Source organism: Pristiophorus japonicus, chromosome 21 (assembly GCF_044704955.1).
Source record: "Pristiophorus japonicus isolate sPriJap1 chromosome 21, sPriJap1.hap1, whole genome shotgun sequence".
NCBI lineage: Eukaryota > Metazoa > Chordata > Chondrichthyes > Pristiophoridae > Pristiophorus > Pristiophorus japonicus.
The window spans coordinates 92,609,658-92,629,927 of NC_091997.1; the positions used below are offsets into that span (position 1 = coordinate 92,609,658).

Below are 20,270 nucleotides of genomic sequence, written 5' to 3' on the forward strand. Positions count from 1 at the left end.
TCTTTAATGTCACTTCACCAAATGTTATAACCCACATTCTGGTTATATTTTATACAAGAGATTTGAGCTACGAAGGTTCTAATGGAAAGTAATTGGGAAAGCATACTTAACAAAACAGCAGAAAAGGGAAGGTCCTTAAGGCATATGGAAAGAAAGCAGATTCAAATTTGAAGAGGGAGAAGCCTAGCAAGACCCGGACCACATTGGTTGAATAAGGAATTTGGCAGTAACCTAATGAGTAGAAATAAGATACAAACATAGAAACATAGAAAATAGGTGCAGGAGTAGGCCATTTGGCCCTTCGAGCCTGCAACACCATTCAATATGATCATGGCTGATCATTTTTGCTACTTTAGTACCCCAGAAACCAAAGAAAAATGGAGGTTTCAGATTCATATAAAATTTCAATGAGGATAGCAAGAAAATACAAGTAGAGCATCCGAAATCCAGAAACCTCTGGACCGAGGCAGTTCCGGATTTTGGGTACTTCCGGATTTTGGAATGTTTTTCAGACACCGACACCTTGAATCCAGAAACACCTGAGTCGAGGTAAAGGGGTGGGGGGGGCGGCGGTTCCAGGTTCGGCAGGTCAGGGGTTGGCGGCTGGGTATAACCTGCGTTGAAAAAAGGTAAGTTAAAGTTTTTATTTTTTAATTCTTTTTCAGCGATTTAGTAGGTTAGGGTTTTGTGATTTTTTTTTTGGGGGGTGGGGGGGTTCCCCCTCCCTAGGTCCAACTCGCAGCGGTAATCTGTTTAAAAAAAATGTCCGAATTTTGGAACAGCCCGGATCGGCCCGGTGTCCGGATCATTCTGGATTTCAGACGCTCAACCTGTCCTTAACAGCAAACTAAAGAAAGAGTTAAAGTCATTGAGGATTGCAAGAGGAATTATGAGGCCAGCAGAAGATAGATTAAACAGTTGGTCCATTAAAAGGAAATTGAGAAAAACGATAAATGGATCAAGATATATTGAATAGATTCTTTAAATCGGGTTTCAAACTCTAATCTTTGTAAATGGGGCTAAACCATCCACAATACATATACAAGTTAAGTAGAACATGAATTATACTGCAACTGAAAGGAATTAAGGAAGAAAATTGGCGATATTTTGGCCAATAGGCTTTAGAGCTCCATAAATACCGGAAGACTGGAGGATAGCAAATGTAGCTCCCATATTCAAAAACGGAGTAATAAGAAGATCAGTTAGCCCTACATCTATATTGGGAAAATGAACACATTCCAGAGGGTGCTATAGATAATTATTTCAATAACATATAGGTATCCAAAGGAGCAGTCAGCATAGGAATAGATCATGACTTTCAAACCTATGCAAATTATTTGAGGAGGTAACTAAGATAGAGGGCAAGATTAATCCAGTAGATGTTGTTTACTTGAATTTTTGAAAGACATTCAACAAAGATCCTGATGTGAGAATAGTTAAAGGTTAAGACTTGTGAAATAAATGACATTGTCTCAATGAATTAAGAATTAGACGAGCAACAGAAGATAATGATAAAATGAAAATTGCTCTGCCAGGGAGAACAGAGTCAATAGTGTTCGTGGGTTATCTGTCTAGGGGCCATGCTGTTCATAATATTTGAGAGTTATATGGGATAGGGGGTCTGTAGCATATACATTTCATTGTTAAAATTTGCTAATGACACTAAGCTATGTGGATTGGCAATGGATTTTACTGTGGATAGAGGCAACAGTTAACATACACACACGATGAAAGGGCCTCCAAGGGCAAAGGTTGCAAATGAAAAGGAATTTGGATAGATTATTAAATCACACCATGAAAAGTATGATTTGCTGTGATTTCAGGATAGGGGCATTTGTAATATAGATTCCCAGGGAAGGGCGTTGATTCAAATCAGCTGACATCTTAAAAAGTAAGCTGGATCGATATCCGTTGAGTAGGACGACTGAAGGTTATAGGGGGATCAATAGCACTGCACTATTTTTTTCAGGGGACAGCGAGTATAGCGAGGTTGATGCCAAATTGCCCTTTGTCACTTTATGTCCTTAAGTTATAAAGTTGCTGGCCAAATTACACCATCATTTAGCTATATGAACTTTGTCAAGGAACATAGGTTAGACAGTCAACAACTAATACCCAAAGGAATGCTCAGTATTTGCTTTGGGCAGCATAAGCAGAAGAACACTGCTCAAAGGCAAATCTCAAACATGCAAATGATGTCTCGAACAAAAAGGCAGAGATATGCTCAGCCCCTCCCCCGATGGAAGTACAGATACTGTCAGTCTGCTCTTTTTGTGCAACGTCAACAACATTGAGGATCTACTTAACATGGTACAATAAACAATGGTGGTCTACACTAGGAAAGGCTAACTGGCATAACCAGCGATGGAGGCGCGAGCACAACGTCCGCCAGGGCAACAGCAGTCAGATTACTGAAATTTATCACCAAGAAGCATTAGACACAAAGGTGCTGTCAGACAAATACCAATGATTCCTTGTGTTAGAAACATAGAAATTAGGTGCAGGAGTAGGCCATTCGGCCCTTCGAGCCTGCAACGCCATTCAAGAAGATCATGGCCGATCATTCAACCTCAGTATCCCTTTCCTGCTTTCTCTCCATACCCCTTGATCCCTTTAACCGTAAGGGCCACATCTAACTCCCTTTTGAATATATCCAACGAACTGGCATCAACAACTTTCTGCGGTAGAGAATTCCACAGGTTCACAACTCTGAGTGAAGAAGTTGCTCCTCATCTCGGTCCTAAATGGCTTGCCCTTTATCCTTAGACTGTGACCCCTGGTTCTGGACTTCCCTAGTATCAGGAACATTCTTCCTGTCTCTAACCTGTCCAATCCCATCAGAATTTTATGTGTTTCTATGAGATCCCCTCTCATCCTTCTAAACTCCAGTGAACATAAGCCCAGTCGTTCCATTCTCTCCTCATAAATCAGTCCTGCCATCCTGGGAATCAGTCTGGTGAACCTTCGCTGCATTCCCTCAATAGCAAGAACGTCCTTCCTCAGATTAGGAGACCAAAACTGCACACAATATTCCAGGTGTGGCCTCACCAAGGCCCTGTACAACTGCAGCAAGACCTCCCTGCTCCTATACTCAAATCCCCTAGCTATGAAGGCCAACAGGCCATTTGCCTTCACCACCTGCTGTACCTGCATGCCAACTTTCAATGACTGATGTACCATGACACCCAGGTCTCGTTGCACCTCCCCTTTTCCTAATCTGCCACCATTCAGATAATAATCTGCCTTCCTGTTTTTGCCACCAAAGTGGATGACCTCACATTTATCTGCATTACAATGCATCTGCCATGCATTTGTCCATTCACCTAACCTGCCCAAGTCACCCTGCAGCCTCTTAGCAGCCTCCTCACAGCTCACACCGCCATCCAGCTCAGTGTCATCTGCAAACTTCTCCATATTACATTCAAATCCTTCATCTAAATCAATAATGTATATTGTAAATAGCTGGGGTCCCAGCACTGAACATTGCAGTACCCCACTAGTCACTGCCTGCCATTCTGAAAAGGACCCATTTATTTAGACTCTCTGCTTCCTGTCTGCCAACCAGTTCTCTATCCACATCAATGCATTACCCCCAATACCATGTGCTTTAATTTTGCACCCCAATCTCTTGTGTGGGACCTTGTCAAAAGCCTTTTGAAAGTCCAAATACACCACATCCACTGGTTCTTCCTTGTCCACGCTACTAGTTACATCTTCAAAAAATTCTAGAAGATTTGTCAAGCATGATTTCCCTTTCATAAATCCATGCTGACTTGGACCAATCCTGTCACTGCTTTCCAAATGCTCTGCTATCTCATCTTTAATAAATGATTCCAACATTTTCCCCCACCACTGATGTCAGGTTAACCGGTCTATAATTCCCTGTTTTCTCTTTCCCTTTTTTTTTTAAAAAGTGGTGTTACATTAGCTACCCTCCAGTTCATTGCTACTAGTGCCACGCGCTAGTCAGAGTAGGAACTGCAGGATAGCTCAGATGAATACGTGGCTTGAGGAATGGTGCAAGGGGGAGGGATTCAAATTCCTGGGACATTGGAACTGGGGGAGGTGGGACCAGTATAAACCAGACAGTCTGCACCTGGGCAGGACTCGAACCAATGTCCTAGGTGGAATGTTTGCTAGTGATGTTGGGGAGGGTTTAAACTAAAATGGCAGGGGATTGGGAATCTATACAGGGAGGCAGAGGGAAGCAAAAAGCAGGCAGAAGCAAAAGGTAAGAAGGAGAAAAGGAAGAGTGGAGGGCAGAGAAAACAAGGGCAAAAATCAAAAAAGGGCCACATTACAATAGAATTCTAAAAGGACGAAGAGTGTTTTAAAAAAAAAGCCTGAAGGCTCCAAGTCTCAATGTGAGGAGCATTTGTAATAAGGTGGATAAATTAACTGCACAGATGGATGTTAACGGATATGATGTAATTGCGATTATGGAGACATGGCTCCAGGGTAACCAAGGCTGGGAACTCAATATCCAGGGGTATTCAATATTCAGGAAGGATAGACAGGAAGGAAAAGGAGGTAGAGTAGCATTACTGGTTAAAGAGATTAATGCAATAAGAAAGGAAGGACATTAGCGTGGATGATGTGGAATCTATATGGGTAGAGCTGCGAAACACCAAAGGGCAGAAAACGTTAGGGGGAGTTGTGTACAGACCACCAAACAGTAGTAGGGAGGTTGGGGATGGCATCAAATTAGGGACGTGTGCAATAAGGGTACAGCAGTTATCAGGGGTGACGTTAATCTACATATTGATTGGGCTAACCAAACTGGCAGCAATACTGTGGAGGAGGATTTCCTGGAGTGTATAAGGGATGGTTTTCTAGACCAATATGTCGAGGAACCAACTAGAGAGCAGGCCATCCTAGACTGGGTCTTGTGTAATGAGAGGATTAATTAACGATCTGGTCGTGCGAGGCCCCTTGGGGAAGAGTGACCATAATATGGTAGAATTCTTCATTAAGATGGAGAGTGACACAGTTAATTCAGAGACTAAGGTCCTGAACTTAAAGGAAATTTTGACTATGAGATGTGAATTGGCTAGGATAGAATGGCGAATGATACAAAAGGGTTGATGGTGGATAGGCAATTGCAGACATTTAAAGATCACATGGATGAACTACAACAATTATACATCCCTGTGACCTAAAAATAAAAAAAGGGAAGGTGGCTCAGCCGTGGCTAACAAAGGAAATTAGGGAAAGTGTTAAATCCAAGGAAGAGGCATAAAAATTGGCCAGAAAAAGCAGCAAACCTGAGGACTGGGAGAAATTTAGAATTTAGCAAAGGAGGACTAAGGGTTTAATTAGGAATGGTAAAACAGAGTATGAGAGTAAGCCTGCAGGGAACATAAAAACTGACTGCAAAAGCTTCTATAGATATATGAAGAGAAAAAGATTAGTGAAGACTAATGTAGGTCCCTTGCAGTCAGAATCAGATGAATTCATAATGGGGAACAAGGAAATGGCAGAACATCTTGAGTATTGTGTGCAGTTTTGGTCTCCTAATCTGCGGAAGGACGTGCTTGCTATTGAGGGAGTGCAGCGAAGGTTCACCAGACTGATTCCCGGGATGGCAGGACTGACATATGAGGAAAGACTGGATCGGCTAGGCTTATACTCACCGGAATTTAGAAGAATGAGAGAGAGGATCTCATCGAAACGTATAAAATTCTGACGGGACTGGACAGGTTAGATGCAGGAAGAATGTTCCCAATGTTGGGGAAGTCCAGAACCAGGGGTCACAGTCTAAGGATAAGGGGTAAGCCATATAGGAACGAGATGAGGAGAAACATTTCCACCCAGAGAGTTGTGAACCTGTGGAATTCTCTGCCACAGAAAGTTGTGGAGTTCAGTTCGATGGACATATTCAAAAGGGAGTTAGATGTGGCCCTTACGGCTAAAGGAATCTGGGAGTATGGCGAGAAGGCTGGGGTGGAGTACTGAGGTTGCATGATCAGTAATGATCATATTGAATGGCGGTGCAGGCTCGAAGAGCAAAATGGCCTGCTCCTGCACCTATTTTCTATGTTTCTATAGGAACTGATCCAGAGTCAGTAGAATGTTGGAAAATGATCATCAATGCATCCACTATTTCTAAGGCCACTTCCTCAAGGACTCTGGGATGCAGCTGATCAGGCCCTGGGGATTGATCAGCCTTCAATCCCATCAATTTCCCTAACACAATTTCCTGACTAATAAGTATTCTCTTCAGTTCCTCCTGCTCGCTAGACCCTCGGACCCCTAGTATTTCCGGAAGGTTATTTCTGTCTTCCTTAGTGAAGGCAGAACCAAAGTATTTGTACAATTGGTCTGCCATTTCTTTGTTCCCCATTATAAATTCACCTCATTCTGATTGCAAGGGACCGACATTAGTCTTCACTAATCTTTTTCTCTTCACATATCTATAGAAACTTTTGCAGTCAGTTTTTATGTTACCTGCAAGCTTCCTCTCATACACTATTTTCCCTCTCCTAATTAAACCCTTTGTCCTCCTTTGCTGAATTCTAAATTTCTCCCAGTCCTCAGGTTTGCTGCTTTTTCTGACCAATTTATATGCCTCTTCCTTGGATTTAACACTATCCCTAATTTCCCTTGTTAGCCATGGTTGAGCCACCTTCCAAATTTGCAGCCATAGTGTGGCAGTTGAGTTAATGAAATGTATACAAGATAGTTAGCACTGATGTTAATTCCATATGTGTGAAGGTCTTAAATTATAAGATGGAGGCAATCACACCCCTTAGGTTAGATAGCTGTACAGATCTCATTGGTGGTCAGGGACAGGAGGGTGTGACTGCAACTCAGGGAGGTAAGGGGACCCCAGGTGCAGTGCTGGAGAAGCCTCAGCCTTTGCCCTTATCAAACAGGTAAGAGGTTCTTGCTGCCTGTGTGGATGAGGGAAAAGCCTGCAGGATGGATGAGCAAGCTGACCATGGCACCGTGGTGCAGGAGGCCATTCATTTGCGCGGGGGGCGGGGGAAGTGAAAGGGAATGCAATTGTGGTAGGGGACAGTATGGTCAGAGGTATAGATACTGTTCTCTGCAGCCTCAACTGGGAGTTCCAACGGTTGTGTTGCCCGCCCGGTGCCAGGTTAAAGACATCCCGGTTCCCTGCGGCTTGTAAGATTTGGATCACAGGTCACACAGATTACCCAAAGGGATTTAGAAGTTGTAAGGTGTTTTATTAAGGAGTGGCAGTTATAAGCATAATCAGATACAACATGCAATTAAGATAGATATAGTAGACAAACAACCCGTGACAGATGAGAAAGATCTATGGCCCTGGAATGGAAGGACATTGCAGCAGAGCGGTGGTCTCAGAACAGCTGGTGGAGAGGCAAGGCCGAAGGAAACATTGGGTCTACCTCAGGTTTGAGCTTGACCAAGGTGTTAAGCTAAAGCCTGCATGAGGTCCACCTCGAGGAAACTCTCTCTCCTCACTGTGCCTGTTTCTTTCTCAGTTGCCCGTTTTATACCTTATTTCAGTGAGCTGGTGGATACCTTGATCAATCATTTTTACCCATTCCTTGGTCGAATTACAGGGGAGTGAGTACCTCTGACAGCCCCTTCCCATCCTCGTGAGGTCAGCTTTTCCTTATCTCTGTTCTAAATGCCTTATTCTTCTATAGATAGTTTGCTTATCCGACGGCTACTCGCTAGCTCCGTTATCAGTTTAGTCATGTCTGCTGGGAGACCTGCTTTTCTCCTGACCTTGTAAAACAACCTTAGCCTGATGTAGCTGGAATTTCTCCTGCGTCAGTCAGTCTCATCTGCTGAGTTGGTATACCCAATTAGTTAATAATTCGCAATTTCTTCGGATTTATAGGCCCCCAAACAGTAGTTGTAATGTACGGCAGAGTATAAATCAGGAAATTAGAGGCCTATGTAACAAGGGTAATACGATAATCATGGGGGACTTTAATCTACATAGAGATTAGGCAAACCAAGTTTGCAGTCATAGTGTAGCGGATGAGTTAATGGAATATATACAAGATAGCTTTATAGATCAGTATGTTGAGGAACCAACTCGGGAACAGGCTATTTTAGATCTAGTATTGTGCAATGAGAAAGGGTTAATTAATAACCTTATAGTAAAAGGGGTCTTTAGAGAAGAGTGACCATAATATGATAATTTTATATTGAGTTTGAAAGTGATTTAATAAAGTCTGAAACTAGGGTCTTAAATTTAAACAAAGCAAACTACATGGGTAGTGGGGGAGAGTTGGCTAAGGTAGATTGGGAAATTACATTAAAAGCTATGATAGTAGCCAATCAATGGCTAGCATTTAAAGGATGCATAATTTACAACAAATATACATTCTTTTAAGGCACAAAACCCCCCCAGAAAAAGTGGTCCAATCGTGGCCAAGAGAAGTTAAAGATAGTATTAGATCAAAGGAAGAGGCTTATAATGTTACCAAAACGAGCAGCAAGCCTGAGGATTGGGAGGATTTTAGAATTCAGCAAAGGAGGACCAAGAAATTGATAAGGAATGAGAAAAAAAGATAATGAGAATAAATTAACGAGACGTAAAACAGATTGTAAACGTTTCTATAGGTATGTAAATTGGAAGAGATTAGTGAAAGTAAACATGGGCCCATTCATTAGAGGCAGAGACAGGAGAAATATAATGAGCACTAAGGAAATGGCAAACATTAAACAAATACTTTGTGTCTGTCTTTGGACTAGTCAAAGAATGCCCTGATGGCAAAACTATTTTGAAGCACACTTTATACACTGTGCCTTCAGGACTGTATGAAATTATAAATCTAGATCCTTTTCCACAATATAAATTGCTACATCTTCTTTGTCATAAACTACCAATAAGCTATATGACCACAACAGAATGGAGTATTTCCAGGATTTTCTGTTTTTGGTTAAATTACATTGTTGCTCTTGTTTGCATGTTCTATAGATTGCTCCAGGGACCTGTAGACCCTTCAGTCCTGAGCATTCAAAGGCAGGCTACTGAGCTGATCTTCAGATCCCTCAATGCTGAGGCACCAAATGAGCGAAGTGACTAGAAAGAATAAAGTAAGAGACGGAGAATATGAAGAGGTAATTCTAGGTCAGCGTATCGTGTAGGTACAGGCTCAGCTGCATCACATGGGAAAGTGCTGGGAAATTCTGGCGTAGTGCAAATAGGGCATGACTCTGCCCTGTGTCGGGGGAGTGCTAATTGCCAAGGTGCAGGGCAGAGGAAAATCTACCCCAATGTCTCCACGTGGATCCTCCTCGAGTAGGAGGATGGGAACTCCTTATTTGAACATGGAAACGGAATAAATGAGGAAGTCAGCAAGTGACAAGCATCCACTTCAATAAACAATCATAGAACCTTACAGCACAGAAGGAGGCCATTCGTGCCTGTTCTTTGAATGAATGATCCAATTAGGTCCCAAATCCACCTTTTTCCCCATAACCCTGCGGTAGTTCTCTTCAAGTACATGTCCAATTGTCTTTAGAAAGTTCCTATAGAATCTGCTTCCACCAGCCTTTCAGATCATAACCTCTGAAAAAAATATCTCATTTCCCCTCCAGTTCTTTTGCCAATTATTCTAAAACTGTGACCTCTAGTTACGGACCCACTTGCTCTATCAAAACCGCTCAAACCTTTGAGCACCTGTGTCAAGTTTCCCCTTAACCTTCAGAAAAACAATCCCAGCTTCTCCAATCTCTCCACAGAACTGAAATCCCTCGCCCCTGGCATCACCCTGGTAAAACTGCTCTATACCCGCTCCAAGGCCTCGACATCCTTCCTGAAGTGTGGTGCCAGTATTGTACACAATACTCCAGCTGAGCCAAACCCGTGATTTGCAACGGTTTGGCACGAGTTCCTTGTTTTTGATTTCAATGCCCTTATTTACAAAGCTAAGTATCCCATACGCTTTCTCAACCGCCTTCTCAACTTGCCCTGCCGCCTTCGAAGATTTGTGAATATACACCCCAGGTCCCTCTGCTCTTGCAACCTCCCCAAAATAGTACCATTTAGATTATACTTCCTCTCCATGTTGGTCCTGCTAAAGTGCATCACTTCACTTATCCCATTCTAGCCCATGTTTGAGCCAGCACTTTGTTATTGGAACTATAACATAACTCCATGTGGCAACTTATGCCTGCAGCTCAAGAACCTGTAACACTTGTAACACTTCTCGCATAAACACACATGCATTCCAAAAACAGGAAAGCCTGCTTTGCTTTTTTCTTCCACCTAATTCCTGCATTTTCGACACTATTCTTTATCTGTTGCCATTTGCCCCTCATCTCCCCTCTCTGCTGCTACGTCCTGGTTCCCCTCTCCCTGCAAGATTAGTTAAAACCCTCTCCTGTTTATTTGCCAGGTGTCAGATTCAGTCCCCCAGTGCCTTGTTTGGGGAAGATTACAGGGAGCACCAGTTGAAGGGAGCCTCTACAGCTTTGCTGGTATTGGCAAGTGTGGAAAAGTCCAGATTACCATGCAAGGTACTCTACCTTCCTCTGTGGGTAGATGTATGCTTCTCAAGGTGCACAGACATGGAATTGCTTTGAGGTTTATAGAAGTTTCTGAAAAGCTTCCGGTTTCCCCTAAATTTGCTGCTCAAAAAACACTTCCCTTTAGAGTCCTACAAAAACATCAGCCATTGCGCCACAGGCACATTTTAAAATTCAACAAATAAACCTTGGCCTGAAGATGCAGCCTTGCTTGGAATGCATCAACTGCAGATTGTTGCATGTGCAGACTGCAAAATTAATACAAGTGAGGAGTCATCAACAGAGCCAGAGAGAACATATTGCAAGAATAACTTGCATTTATCAGAGAACATAAAAATTAGAAGCAGGAGTAGGCCAATGGATCTTTTGAGCCTGCTCCACCATTCAATGGCCAAGAATTCCCGGCCTCCCCGGGTCCATATGAAGTGTGTATGGACCCAGGAAGGCATCGCAAAAGGCGGTTTTGAGCGCACAATGCGCATGCGCTGAAAACGGCTTTCCGATCCGGAGAGCTCCAGCTCGACAGATCCTCCGCATCTCCACAACCAGGACATTCGCATGGGCAAGAGTGCGGTACTTACCCATATCTTGCCCAGCAGATCTCCTGAAAACTCTTGTGCCTGATAAAAGCAGGCACATAGCCTACTTTGATAGGCGTAAGAGTTTTAAAACATACAAAAAAAAACATTTTATAAACGCATTTTATTGTTATAAACCCTGCCCACTATGGTAAGTTTATTTTAAACCATAATTTTAAAAAACTTTTAAAAATTGGAAATATATATATATTTAAGACGACATAAATAATTAATTTAAATTAATCTTAAATATGTGGTGTATTTTTTCTATTTTTTATTTTTGTTTTGGGTGTTTGAAGGCTGTTTCTCAAATCATAATAATGAGAACTCCTATTTACGGAGTTCCCATCATGATGAATTAGAAAATACTGAACCTGGATTGGCTGGCCAGAGCCATGCGACTCCAGCTCCAGCATACGGACATCCCGATGCACAGGGAGAGGAGGCCTCAGGACCGAGATCTCTCATGGGCGTAGCAGGAACAGGTAACTTTTTCAGTCGATCGCCCGTGGGAAGACCTCGACCGAGATTTCTAGGCCAATAAAGATCATGGCTGATCTTCAACCTCAACGCCATGTTCCCCTAAAGTCCAAAAGTCTATCGATCAGTATCCACAGCCCTCTGGCAGAGAATTCCAAAAATTCACAACCCTCTGAGTAAAGAAATTCCTCCTCATCTCAGTCTTAAATGGCCAACTCCTTATCCTGAGACTATGCCCCCTGGTTCTAGACACTCCAGCTAGGGGAAACAACCTCACAGCATCTACCCTGTCACTCACCCTCAGAATCTTATATGTTTCTACATAACAACATAAGAATTAGGAACAGGAGTAGGTCATCTAGCCCCTCGAGCCTGCTCCGCCATTCAACAAGATCATGGCTGATCTGGCCGTGGACTCAGCTCCACTTACCCGCCCGCTCCCAGTAACCCTTAATTCCCTTATTGGTTAAAAATCTATCTGTGATTTGAATACATTCAATGAGGTAGCCTCATGTATTCTCCCCATTCAAATAATATTCCCTTTTACTGTTTTTGTTTCCCCCCCAAGGTGGATGACCTCACATTTTCCAACATTGTATTCCATCTGCCAAACCTTAGCCCATTCGCTTAATCTATCTAAATCTCTTTGCAGCCTCTCTGTGTCCTCTACACAACCCGCTTTCCCACTAATCTTTGTGTCATCTGCAAAATTTGTTACACCACACTCTGTCCCCTCTTCCAGGTCATCTATGTATATTGTAAACAGCTGTGGCAGAGAATTCCACAGATTCACAACCATCTGGGAGAAGAAATTCCTTCTCAACTCGGTTTTAAATTGGCTCCCCAGTATTTTGAGGCTGTGCCCCCTAGTTCTAATCTCCCCAACCAGTGGAAACAACCTCTCTGCCTCGATCTTGTCTATCCCTTTCATTATTTTAAATGTTTCGATAAGATCACCCCTCATCCTTCCGAACTCCAACGAGTAAAGATCAAGTCTACTCAATCTATCATCATAAGGTAACCCCCTCATCTCCGAAATCAGCCTAGTGAATCGTCTCTGTACCCCCTCCAAAAGCTAGTATATCCTTCCTTAAGTAAGGTGACCAAAACTGCACGCAGTACTCCAAGTGCGGACTCACCAATACCCTATACAGTTGCAGCAGGACCTCCCTGCTTTTGTACTCCATCCCTCTCGCAATGAAGACCAACATTCCATTCGCCTTCCTGATTACCTGCTGCACCTACAAACTAACTTTTTGGGATTCATGCACAAGTACCCCCAGGTCCCTCTGCACCGCAGCATTTTGTAATTTCTCCCCATTCAAATAATATTCCCTTTTACTGTTTTTTTTTCCCCCCAAGGTGGATGACCTCACATTTTCCAACATTGTATTCCATCTGCCAAACCTTAGCCCAGTCGCTTAACCTATCTAAATCTCTTTGCAGCCTCTCTGTGTCCTCTACACAACCCGCTTTCCCACTAATCTTTGTGTCATCTGCAAAATTTGTTACACCATACTCTGTCCCCTCTTCCAGGTCATCTATGTATATTGTAAACAGTATATCGGTGTATATCGGTCCCAGCACCGATCCCTGTGGCACACCACTAACCACCGATTTCCAACCCGAAAAGGACCCATTTATCCCGACTCTCTGCTTTCTGTTAGCCAGCCAATTCTCTATCAATGCTCATACATTTCCTCTGACTCCACGTACCTTTATCTTCTGCAGTAACTTTTTGTGTGGCACCTTATCGAATGCCTTTTGGAAATCTAAATACACCACATCCATCGGTACACCTCTAGCCACCATGCTCGTTATATCCTCAAAGAATTCTAGTAAATTAGTTAAACATGATTTCCCCTTCATGAATACATGTTGCGTCTGCTTGATTGCACTATTCCGATCTAGATGTCCCGCTATTTCTTCCTTAAAATGATAGCTTCAAGCATTTTCCCCACTACAGATGTTAAACTAACCGGCCTATAGTTACCTGCCTTTTGTCTGCCCCCTTTTTTAAACAGAGGCGTTACATTAGCTGCTTTCCAATCCGTTGGTAGATACCAGAGTTCAGCGAATTTTGGTAGATTATAACGAATGCATCTGCTATAACTTCCGCCATCTCTTTTAATACCCTGGGATGCATTTCATCTGGACCAGGGGACTTGTCCACCTTGAGTCCCATTAGCCTGTCCAGCACTACCCCTCTAGTGATAGTGATTATCTCAAGGTCCTCCCTTCCCACATTCCCGTGACCAGCAATTTTTGGCATGGTTTCTGTGTCTTCCACTGTGATGACCGAAGCAAAATAATTGTTTAAGGTCTCAGCCATTTCCACATTTCCCATTATTAAATCCCCCTTCTCATCTTCTAAGGGACCAACATTTACTTTAGTCACTCTTTTCCGTTTTATATATCGGTAAATGCTTTTACTATCTGTTTTGATGTTTTGCGCAATCTTTCGTAATCTATCTTTCCTTTCTTTATTGCTTTTTTAATCATTCTTTGCTGTCGTTTAAAATTTTCCCAATCTTCTAGTTTTCCACTAACCTTGGCCACCTTATACGCATTGGTTTTTAATTTGATATTCTCCTTTATTTCCTTGGTTATCCCTTCTCTTACCGCCCTTCTTTTTCACTGGAATATATTTTTGTTGCGCACTATGAAAGAGCTCCTTAAAAGTCCTCCACTGTTCCTCAATTGTGCCACCGTTTAGTCTGTGTTTCCAGTCTACTTTAGCCAACTCTGCCCTCATCCCACTGTAGTCTCCTTTGTTTAAGCATCGTTTGAGACACTACTTCCTCACCCTCAATCTGTATTACAAATTCAACCATACTGTGATCACTCATTCCGAGAGGATCTTTTACGAGATCGTTTATTATTCCTGTCTCATTACACAGGACCAGATCTAAGGTAGCTTGCTCCCTTGTAGGTTCTGTAACATACTGTTCTAAGAAACAATCCCATATGCATTCTATGAATTCCTCCTCAAGGCTACCCCGTGCAATTTGAGTTGACCAATCGATATGTAGGTTAAAATCCCCCATGATTACTGCCGTTCCTTTTTCACATGCCTCCATTATTCCCTTGATTATTGCCCGCCCCACCGTGAAGTTATTATTTGGGGGCCTATAAACTATGCCCACCAATGACTTTTTCCCCTTACTATCTCTAATCTCCACCCACAATGATTCAACATTTTGTACATTAGAGCCAATATCGTCTCACAACTGCCGTGATATCATCCTTTATTAACAGAGTTACCCCACCTCCTTTCCCTTGTCTATCTTTCCGAATTGTCAGATACCCCTGTATGTTTAATTCCCAGTCTTGGCCTCCCTACAACCACGTTTCTGTAACGGCCACCAAATCATACCCATTTGTAATGATTTGTGCCGTCAACTCATTTACTTTATTTCGAATGTTGCATGCATTTAGGTAGAGTGTTATAATACTAGTTTTTAAAATCATGATTTTTAGTTTTGACCCCTCCTGCAGCCCCTTTATATTCATACATATTGTCCCTTCCTATCACCTTGTGGTTTACACTTACCCCAGTGCTACTCTGCTCTGTTGCCTCCTGCCTTTTGCATTCTTTCTTGGGGTTCTGTTCATCTGAGCTCTCACTCACTAACTAGCTCAGAGCCCTTTCCTGGGTTCAGAATACTCCTTGCATTGACGCACCGAGCTTTCATGCTTGCCTTTTTATTATACTTTGACCCTTTAGAATTTTGCTGTACAGTGGCCCTTTTTGTTTTTTGCCTTGGGTTTCTCTGCCCTCCACTTTTACTCATCTCCTTTCTGTCTTTTGCTTTTGTCTCCATTTTGTTTCCCTGCATTGGTTTCCATCCCCCTGCCATATTAGTTTAACCCCCCCAACAGCACTAACAAACACTCCCCCTAGGACATTGGTTCCGGTCCTGCCCAGGTGCAGACCGTCCTCTCATTCTTCTAAACTCCAGAGAGGCTTTAAGTAAGAAAAACATCCCAAGGCACAGAAGCACAAGCAGACTAACATCGACGCTGAGCCAAGGGTGGAGCTATTAGGATAGGCGACTAAAAGCTTGGTCAAAGAGATGGATTTTAAGTAAGGTCTTAAAAGGAGAAAAGGGAGGCAGAGCTGGAGAGATTAAGGGAAGGAAATCCAGAGATTGGGGCCTTGACAGTTAAATGCAAGGCCACCAATAGTGAGGCGAAGAAATGGGGATGCACAAAAGGCCTGAATTGCAGGAACGCAGAATTCTTGCAGAGTTGTGGGGCTGAAGAACGTTAGAGCTAGGATGGGGCAAGGATATTAGTGTGCACTACAGTGGATCGACTTAGTGAACTACCATCCATTTGGAGGGAAGCTCTGAGCATGCATTCTCACCTTGAGCAGATTTGGAATAATATCTGTACATATAAAATAAATAACAGATAAATCCATGATTCATAAATTGTAAAATCCATCAACTATAAAAAAAGACACATTCCTTCAAGCATCAGTTTAGTGCAGATCATATATGGGAGGTAGGAGAGAAGAGCATAGGAAACTTGAGGAGAGCAAGATCTAGTCAATCAAAATAAAGTTTCTGCTTAAGGCAACGTTAGAAAATGAGAGATCGACAACAACTTGCATTAACACAATGTGGACACTGTATTCATGAGATTTGACCAGAATCCTTACTTTGTTTAAGAACTTAAGAACATAATAGGAGCAGGAGTAGGCCATGCAGTCCCTTGAGCCTGCTCCGCCATTTAATACGACCATGGCTGATCCGATCATGGACTCAGGTCCACTTCCCTGCCCGCTCCCTGTTTACATTGGGTGTAACGGGTCACTCCCGCATTAGGCAGTGCAATGCCACATTACCTCTGCTGAGGCAGCTCACTAATGCTGCTGCTTCAGCTTCTTTCAAATCCTCCCACCTGATGTTACACAAGAATCCTTTCATATCTCATGACTGGGCGAGATAAAAAGCTTCCAACAAAGACAATTTTGAGGAAGGAGATTTATCATCTGATGAAATTTAGTTTCAGTCAACACACAGTCTGGGAGTTAGAATTAGTGATACATCAGCAACAGTCAAGGTTTTGGAGGTTTTAGTCAAAAATGTTAAACAAGCATCAGAATTCATTACGGTCAGTCAAACTTGTCAAACAAGTACATGAATGAATGAGTCAAATTCTGCTGTAGGCACTGGTGACATCTAAACTGTGGGGCTGACATGGCGGAGGAAAATGCCTTTCCAACAACTCAACAATGCTTTGTAATAACTACAGGGCTGAAACTAGTTAAATGTATAGAATCCTACAGGAAATGAGTGTTCAGCTAGGTTTGAAGAATTATTTTCAAGGCAACTGGGTCATTTTGCCAATGGCAGCAGTAAAAGATTAGACTGAAATACAGGTTAGGCAGATCACATAATCCATGTAGCCACTGAGAATATAAAAGTCCCATTATTTCCCCAATTTGGATCATGGTCTATTCATCTACACAAAGGCAGACAGAGTGTCAGAATCTGTGAACACCAGCCAGTGGTGTGCTACGTGCTGAAATTTTTTTTTAAAGTGTAATAGATTCTTCTCACAGAAATGCCACAGGTAAGGATAATAATTTACTGGTTCAATAAGTCATTATCATCCAGTGTGTTCAACATTGTCACACAAATTGCAAGCATACCATCACACTCGAGGAAAAAGGACAGGCTCACAATCCACATTCACTATAAAACACATTCTGAAAACAAACCAAAAGCTGCCATGTGAACAACATATCCTTAACCTGCTCACTAGGCTTACTGAATATTTTTATAACCAATAGAACGCCAGGGAGATTACGGTTTGCAACAAGTTTCCATTTCCACTATTGATGGTAGAAGTGAGAATACAAGAGTACTAAAGGAGGATTTTGAACAATTAGATTTAACTGCAGAAAAGGAATTGCTTCTGCCAAAAATTGCAGAACTCAAGATGGATAAGCCACCCGGCGCTGGCACGCACCAAAGGATGTGAAAAGGCGAAGGGCTCGGACCACAATTTTTCAGTCTTCCGTAGTGATGCAAGTTGTGCCGGGAGTGGGAGATAGCCAACGTAACACCTTCATTCAACCATGGCGAGGAGGACACACCAGTTGACTGTAGACCAGTTAGTCCAATATCAGCTATGGGCAAGCTCTTCAAAAGTGAGCATTTACAAATGCATTAGATAACTAACGATAGCAAGCACAGACCGACACTCAATATTCAGATTAAAATGCTTGAATTTACTTGAAAGGATTTCACTACTTCCAGTTCAGTTAGTAAAAATGAAGCAAGGGCACCTCAGTATAATGTCAGACCAAAATTAAAATACAGATATAGCATCCCAAAACCAGAAACCTCGGGACCAAGGTCATGCCTGTTTCCGGGTTTTTCCGTATTTCGAAGAAGAAAATACGATATCCCGAACCCAGAAACCATGGACGATTTTTGGGTATTTCCGTATTTTGGAGAATATCCGACGCCCCGAATCCGGAAAACCCTGGGGTGAGTTTTGGGTATTTCCATATTTCGCAGCATCCGACGGCCATGAATCCAGCAACCTCGAGGCCGGGCTGCATGTTTTGGGGAATTTATGTTTGAAAAGATATGCACAGCTTAAAAGTCCGGTTTTCAGGGAGTATTTCCGGATTCCGGAAAATTCCAGATTTTAGACTTCCGGATTCAGGACGTTGTACTTTAAAGTGACAAATCATTAATGTCAGTGGTGTTATTGCACATGTGCTTGTAACAAATCCCTCTCTCCATTATTTTAACAGGGACACTAACCCATTTACTTTAACCCTTCCATTGAGGCAGTGGGGCGGGGGGGGGGGGAGAATTAGGTACAAGCAATGTAAAACATTCAAACTACACCAACAGCATCATCTACCTTCAAGTTCAGTTTATTTACCGGTGATGGTTATTTCTTATGCTTGCTCATTCTGTTCATGCAAAAACAAACACATTTTCTTTGTTCAGCTAGAGACTGCTTTGTCGCACAATTTTTAAACAGGTTTTGTCCAATCTTTGTATACAATCCAGCCACTGCCAAGCAAAATCAAAAATCAATCTTACCTAATCTCCCAAAGTCTCCTTCACCCCAGGTATACAATTCTCCATCTTCTGTGACAGCTGCACTGTGTCTATAGCCAGCAGAGACACATACAACGGCCTTTAAAAAGGACATGTAGAAACTCAGCTTCAACTCAAGCAGTCACCAGCACTAGTATTTCACTTTGATTTATTATTACTAAGATTTATTACAGCTCTGTCCAATTTCAGCCACTATAAGGTTTGAGAAAAAATTATGTTGAATCAGTTCTTTTTGGAAATATGAAACGATAAAAGGGCACATGTGGATTTTCCCATCAAGAATCATGTGAGGAGAAAAAGATTAATGAAGGCAAATGTCGGTCCCTTGCAGTCAGAATCAGGTGAATTTATAATGGGGAACAAAGAAACAAAAGTTGAACAATACTTTGGTTCTGTCTTCACTAAGGAAGACACAAATAACCTTCCGGAAATACTAGGGGACCGAAGGTCTAGTGAGAAGGAGGAACTGATTGAAATCCTTATTAGTCGGGAAATTGTGTTAGGGGAATTGATGGGATTGAAGGCCGATAAATCCCCAGAGCCTGAAAGTCTGCATCCCAGAGTACTTAAGGAAGTGGCCCTAGAAATAGTGGATGCATTGGTGATCATTTTCCAACAGTCTATCGACTCTGGATCAGCCTATGGACTGGAGGGTAGCTAATGTAACACCACTTTTTAAAAAAAAGAGGGAGAGAGAAAACAGGTAATTATAGACCGGTTAGACTGACATCAGTAGTGGGGAAAATGTTGGAATCAATTATTAAAGATGAAATAGCAGCACATTTGGAAAGCAGTAACAGGATCGGTTCAAGTCAGCATGGGTTTATGAAAGGAAAATCATGCTTGACAAATCTTCTAGAATGTAACTAGTAGAGTGGATAAGGGAGAACCAGTGGATGTGGTGTATTTGGACTTTCAAAAGACTTTTGACAAGGTCCCACACAAGAGATTGGTGTGCAAAATTAAAACATTGGGGGTAATGTACTGATGTGGATAGAGAACTGGTTGGCAGACAGGAAGCAGAAAGTCGGGATAAACGGGTCCTTTTCAGAATGGCAGGCAGTGACTAGTGGGGTGCCGCAGGGCTCATTGCTGGGACCCCAGCTCTTTACAGTATACATCAATGATTTAGATGAAGGAATTGAGTGTAATATCTCCAAGTTTGCAGATGACACAATGCTAGGTGGCGGTGTGAGCTGTGAGGAGGATGCTAAGAGGCTGCAGGGTGACTTGGACAGGTTAGGTGAGTGCGCAAATGCATGGCAGATGCAGTATAATGTGGATAAATGTGAGGTTATTCACTTTGGGGGCAAAAACACAAAGGCAGAATATTATCTGAATAGCGGCAGATTAGGAAAAGGGGAGGTGCAACGAGACCTGGGTGTCATGGTACATCAGTCATTGAAAGTTGGCATGCAGGTACAGCAGTCGGTGAAGGCGGCAAATGGTATGTTGGCCTTCATAGCTAGGAGATTTGAGTATAGGAGCAGGGACGTCTTACTGCAGTTGTACAGGGCCTTGGTGAGGCCTCACCTGGAATATTGTGTCCAGTTTTGGTCTCCTAATCGGAGGAAGGACATTCTTGCTATTGAGGGAGCGCAGCGAAGGTTCACCAGACTGATTCCTGGGATGGCAGGACTGA

General features: G+C 42.6%; 1 protein-coding gene across 7 annotated transcripts in view; it reads right to left on the reverse strand.

Annotated features, from left to right (window-relative positions):
• herc1 (HECT and RLD domain containing E3 ubiquitin protein ligase family member 1) overlaps nt 1–20,270 on the reverse strand; it is a 284,132-nt gene that overhangs the window by 207,103 nt on the left and 56,759 nt on the right. For all 7 annotated transcript variants that reach the window (XM_070865234.1, XM_070865229.1, XM_070865230.1 and 4 more), the window contains one exon: nt 18,611–18,707. In XM_070865234.1, coding sequence (XP_070721335.1) covers nt 18,611–18,707 — 97 coding nt within the window. The remainder of the gene's footprint in view (nt 1–18,610; nt 18,708–20,270) is intronic.